Below are 6,337 nucleotides of genomic sequence, written 5' to 3' on the forward strand. Positions count from 1 at the left end.
TGACCCGCCATGTTAAGCCACACTGTGAGTGGTGATGGATAGTGCAGCTCTAGCACAATGCAGGTCACATGACTCGAAGCCAGAACACCTACCCCTAGTACGCATGTTCCTGTCCCATCTTTAGGGTCTGGATCTGCTTGCAGATTCTCCAATTATGCCCCCTATAAGTGTGGCCTAGAATAGGTTTCAGTGTTATAAGGGTGCATGAAATATGACAATTTTTCCGCTTTTCAGCCTTTCTGTGTCTTCTCTCCAGCCCTGGAGTGTGAGGCATAATGGAATAGAGAAGTAGAAGTGCTGACACTTTGTAACTTTTTTAAGTAGCTACAATGTGTTTTTTTCTTTTTTAGGCTAAGCCCTCCATTGACTCCTCTCATCCCCACAAAGAGTTAATCACTGCCCGGCTCTGCTGAGCTAAAATTCTTCCAGATGGTCCTCCAACCTCTTCCACAGCACTAAGACAGGAAAGGAGAAACATTTCTGTAAATATTATTAACTGGGTGGGTGAAATTAGTTCAGTCTGCGCTCCGCATTGGTGAAATGCCTGGGATTTTCCGACCAACTTTAATTTTCCTGATACCATCTAAGAAAATGTTTAGCTGGAAAATGTCATTTCTGAAAGTCCTCTAATCATTGCGTTGTGCCGGGCGCTGGATGGCTCGCAAGTGTTTGCACCTGTCAATCTCTCAATATGAAAGAAGAATAAACCAGGTCCTGGGGGGGGCGCCGTGTACACCTCCCCGCCGGCTGTGCATGGCTGTACCAGGCTGCGTAACCTTAAGCTCACCCCATGGCTGGGGCCATATTTTTGGGACTATTTCTAGGGTGGGTGAACGCAATATCTGAATAATATCTGAAATATTTTTGAAAAATAAATATAAATTATTATATAAGAACTGTTTTCCGATTCCTAGCCAGCACCTGGAGCTCTAGGCTGAATCTCCCGTTATCTACCTAACCGCCCGCTGTTTACAGGGCTCAACAGCTCAAGCTTATTGTAGGACATAATGGGCCTGATTTAATAAAGCTCTCCAAGGCTGGATAGGATACACGTTCATCAGTGACGCTGGGTGATCTGGCAAACCTGGAATGGATCTGGGCCAGGATGGAAAACATTTGCTAACAAATAACAAACGCATTCCAGGTTTACTGGATCCCCCAGCTTCACTGATGAAAGTGTATCCTCTCCAGCCTTGTGAGAGACATTGGTCCTGATTTATTAAAGCTCTCCAAGACTGGAGAAGAAAGAATATCATGGTTAAACCTGGGTGATTTTGCAAACCTGAAATGGATCTAGTACACATTTTGCCAATAAAAAGCGAAGTATTTTTAAGAAATTCATTCCAGATTTGCTGGATCACTCAGGTTGGGCAATGATAGTCTATCTTTTCCAGTCTTGGTGAGCTTTAATAAATCAGACCCATTGCAGGTAATTTGGCTGATGTCTCTTAAGCTAGCCCATGGTGCACTGGGATTTCTTTGTCATATATTAAATATTACGATTGTAATAGGAGAAAAAAACACTACAACAATACAAAAAATATATACCTAAATCATTATTTTCTTATTAAAGAGGACCTGTCACTAATATGGAAGTTTATGTAACTTTATAGGTACATCTTTCAGCTTCGTATAGTAAGAGACCTGGGGAGGGTGAAGGGCCTTTTTAAATCTTACCTTTAGATTTTAACTCTTACCTTCAGGAAATGTTTGTATTATGTCTAAAATCAAACCATGTCCTCATTGCTATGTAAACTGCTCACCCGCTAACAATAATTCTTCCCTCTCAAATCCAAAATGCGACCAGTTCTGACCATTCTATGGGACTATGTATGAGCTGTGTGTAAGCTCTTCGGGGCAAGGTCCTCTCCTCCTCCTGTGTCACTGTCTGTATCTGTCTGTCATTTGCAACCCCTTTTATTGTACAGCGCTGCGTAATATGTTGGCGCTATATAAATCCTGTTTAATAATGTCTGGATAGAAATATGGAAAATGGCACTGCTGCATGTCCCAACACTTTAGGAATAAAGAAGATTGCCCTGGATTTTGCACCTTCAAAAGAAAATTAGCAATGCCAACCCCATATTTGCATCCTACAAGGTTTCCTTTGAAGATCAAATACATTTGTGAGCATTAATAAGTTTTCTCATCTGCCAGGCAACACAACATAATCGAGCTATTAGAATGTCCAAAGTTTTTGTTCATCTTTGCATTTGTGGTACTGCTTTGTATCTCACTATAGGAAGGCAGCTGAATAATTGCACGGGTTCCTATTTATTTGAAGGACTTGTTTGTTTGCTTTGCTATGGTCATCTCCCTGTAGGATCCTTGCTGCTCCTACCTGTTCATTGTAATTGCCAGCACAAGCTGTCTCCAGCCAGGGTTTGTTATGCAAATACAATTGTTGCCTTGCCTTGTGCAATCTCTTTAAGATGCAGAACATTCACTAATTGATCCTTTGTCAAGAGGATTCATTATGATGAATCTTTAGACTTGACAGGTGAGCAGGCTAATTAGGTAACTCACTAATTATGATTGTATACATGACAACCACTGAGCAGGTCTTGTTTTGTGGTGTGACCTTAAAATAACTGGTTGATATTGAAATCCAGGTATGTATCCGAACCCTATGACGACTATGCACCCTAGTGGACTAAGTGAATGGGCTGGCCCTAGACAGAGATTTGCATTGAATGCAAAGTTAGCAGACAAGAAAGTTATCTCCTACTGTTTCAGGCTTTGGAATTTGTCAGTAATGAAGATGTGAATTTGCTAATTAAATGCTCACCTCCCCCTGACAAAGCAAACATCTTGATGACAGCCAGTGTCTCCCCATCTTGATTTACATCTACTTCGGTGATAAAAGTTTGACTTCAAAAATGTCAGAAGTACAAAGGTTGTCTATCCAAATGTTTTCCGCTAATCTGTAGTAAGTCTACCCCATGGGGCTCCAACAACACTTTTGTGATAAAAGTAGACTTCGAGCCAGCATGGGTTGGCCAAGACCAAAATCCAGTTAGTAAATCAGATGTCACTGGTAAGTCTGACACCACTTTCTCCGCCTGACATCTTATATATTGGTTGGAAGTTGACGCTGGTCACATATGCTTTTCACTTTGGAGCTATGAATAACCATTTTGCAGTTACTACTTGGTGTAAATAGATATCAGGATCTTTGTATCTTCTAAGGATCCGCATTACTAGTCAACACATCATTGGCATTGTCCAAGAGCGCCTGCATGGTGTCACTCGATACCTCTTCCTCGTTGAGAATGTGAACATCATATTTCATAGCCATGAGCATTGGGGAAATCCACTGACAGTAAACCCATCAACAAGGGAACTGGATAACCACAAACTGGGATCAATCCTGGAGAACCCAGGAAAGTGAAGACAGCTGTCACCCTTGTACAATTTGCACCATTGAACGTCAATTGGTTGTAAGAGTTGTCCACCCAGCAATGGCATCAAGTATCAGCCCCAACTTCATAACCCGTTTACAATTTGAAGATTATGTTATGGTTTTGGATTAAATCCTATTTTTCGAAAGTATACAGTGTTACCCTCCCAAGTTAACCAGTACAATCTTATCTTTAGAATTTAAGAACTTGATAGTATTATCCCAACTCAGCACCATTAATCTGGATGTACACTAATCAGATTGTGAACACACCAAGGCCAAAGCAAATACAAAAGCTGACAATGAAACCAAAGTTTGTGCAACCTTCAAGACCTTTTTTTTTAATTCAGTACAGCTGATCTTTTTGCATAAAAGTTGAAAAAAAAGATTTCATCAACTTATGGTCCAGTAATGACAAAGGGAAAACTTCCTCGCCCCATACGGTATGGCCGTAAGCCAAATTCGACTGCACGTCAGGCGGACCCCTAACTAAGTTTAAAGAGACTAATTCCACTCAATCCCCAGAATTCTCAGTTGCATGAAACAATACGAACCAGATGTCAATTATGTAATGATTTATGAGTTGAGTTCTTTCTTGGAGACCTGCTCAGTTACCTAAGCAAACTCCAAATACTCCGCATCACCCTGGGCTTCTCATTGCCACAATGCCTTGTAGCTTAGCAATAAAATTCAGCAATTCATACTAGGGTTTCATATAAACAGTACAAGCATGACCTTTGGAGTAGGATGGCTGTGACGGCGCATTTTAAAGCTGTGAATAACACATCGGGCATGTGTCCGTAAAAGAAAAAAAAAAGGACAGTATAGGAAACTGAAGGCTGGGGGACTGAGCTGCAATGACAACCTAATTGCGCCCGGTAAGGTTGCAACTCCTGCAGGTGCATGATGGCCATTTAAATTTTTTTTTTATTTTTTACAAAATTCCCGCTTGGGTTTGAAGCTGGTATTGCCTTGCACAATGTAGGGAGTTCTATACAAGAGTGCAAAGTTTTGCTTTGAAGCCACAGAGATCTGATAAGAGACCAACAACCCTAACTGAAGTTCACTACAGCTTTTCAACTGCAAAGCTGCAACTATTGATCCAACTGTCAGCTCTCCAGCCTGTAACCTATGGGGGATTAGGAGCCTCTCAACCATGCAGAATTCCCCCCTTCTGTCCTAGGACCACACAGCCTGTACAACTTCATTTGCTTGGTTTACACACAGAAAGCACTTAACGCACGCCTGGGCAAAATATGCCATTTGGGATGTTTATGTGCAACTGTATGCTAGAAAAGCAATAAATAAAAAATGAAGAACAAATGTAAAAATGTAAACCTATCTTCTTTTCCCCTTCTTTCTATATGTGTATATATATACAAAGACACACACAAACTTTCAAGTGCAATATGTGCCTGCAGGGTAATGGTAAACAGCATTATGAACACATAACATATACAATCCCATGCACAGGCAATCAGCGAGGAAATTTTATAATTTCCTGCCATATCAGGAGTCGCTAGGTACTTTCCACTTAAACTTTCCCTTTTCCAGAAATTTACAACACAAGTGAAAGTCCAAACATCAGTTACCATCTCCAACATATCAATGGCCAGGGTGCCTGCAAAGATCTAATTGTAAATCCTTACATTTGATACATATGTAACAAGTTTGTTTAAAAAACTTTTTAACAATGTTTGAAAACTTTTTCCCAAGCAGAGCCTGCAGCAAGGAGTTTATTATTATTATTATTAGTTTGTGGATATTGTAGCTCCAGCCAAGCAGGGTCAGTACAAGGGGAAAAGTTATGGTAGATTTAGGAAATTCTGCATGCAAAATGTAAAGATTAAAAGTTATGCAGCTACCAAGCAGAAAGCAAATTTGACATTTCTTAACTTACCTACTACAAGGCAGAAAAAATCCAGGAAAATGAGCAGAATCCTCTTGCAGCTCCCAGTGCCATTATTGTTGTTTAAAGTTGTGTTGCCCCCATTCCTGCTCTCAGGGGGCATCGCCTTGTCATATTTGTAGTTCTGCATGCTGGTGTTGCAGTTGGAGACAAATTTCTTTAGATCCAGGCTGCCCAGTTTTGCTCACAGTCAATGACAGCACAGAGAGAGCTCCTGTGACTTTGTCCCTGGGTACAAAGTCCTTCTTAAGCCTTGGATCCAATGACAAAGCTGATCCAGAGGTGGATAGAAGTTTTTAGGATCCTGGCTTGGGGATGGGATTTCACTTCTGCCTGGGTTTTGGTGAATGCAGAGAGAGGGAGAGGAAGGGGGGATATTATTCCCACAGATCCCAGCAGCCTCTGTTCACAAAAGGCTCACTCAGTCCTGCAGATAAAAGTGCTGAGAGCTCAGTCTCTACTCCTGCTCTGCCTGCTCTCCTTCTGCACTTTTTATTTTCAGGGTCTGCTTTCCACCCCCTATAAGAAACTGCCTGCTCTTGGCTCTGATGGGATTTGGCTAGCACAGCCCCCTTCCTGAAACTTACTTATACATATGATAATTAACTGCACATTTGTTTCCAGAGAGAGAGAGAGAAAGCTGAGCCCAAACAGTATGAGGGAGCCTCTAGTGTTCAAAAAGTGCTCCAAAACTTTTATTTTTCCAAGAAGTTGCAAAAGTTTAAAGAGGCACCATAACCCCCATCCTCCTCCTCTCCCCCCAGAGTGACACATTTACCTTGTCCTCATCTAGGCTGCAGGTAAAAAGTAGGAGGTTCTGCGGAAAGGCCTGGGAGGGTTTTTTTTTTGCAAGAATAAAAGGTAAATGTGTTTCTGTCTGCTCATTCACATGATGCCATGCGTGTGAAAACTTGTCCAGGAGCTGTCACCGTGTTTTGCTGGCATGCCTGGGGTTGGGTCATGTAATGTGATTTTTAACGCTTTGTTTGCAACTGCCTATTGCTAAGATTAAGTTGGGAAGTTTAGAT

The 6,337-nt window shown here is 41.4% G+C and overlaps 1 protein-coding gene across 2 annotated transcripts in view; it reads right to left on the bottom strand.

The window, feature by feature from the left end:
* PLPP3 (phospholipid phosphatase 3) overlaps nucleotides 1-5,839 on the bottom strand; it is a 42,512-nt gene extending 36,673 nt beyond the window's left edge. Inside the window, exon 1 of one of the 2 annotated variants that reach the window (XM_072419343.1) lies at nucleotides 5,301-5,839. In XM_072419343.1, the coding sequence (XP_072275444.1) occupies nucleotides 5,301-5,439 (139 nt within the window). In that variant the 5' untranslated portion in view covers nucleotides 5,440-5,839. The remainder of the gene's footprint in view (nucleotides 1-5,300) is intronic. The other variant, XM_072419342.1, reaches the window with a different exon arrangement.
* Between the last annotated feature and the right edge of the window lie 498 nt (nucleotides 5,840-6,337).

The sequence above is a fragment of the Pyxicephalus adspersus genome, chromosome 8 (genome assembly GCF_032062135.1).
Source record: "Pyxicephalus adspersus chromosome 8, UCB_Pads_2.0, whole genome shotgun sequence".
NCBI lineage: Eukaryota > Metazoa > Chordata > Amphibia > Anura > Pyxicephalidae > Pyxicephalus > Pyxicephalus adspersus.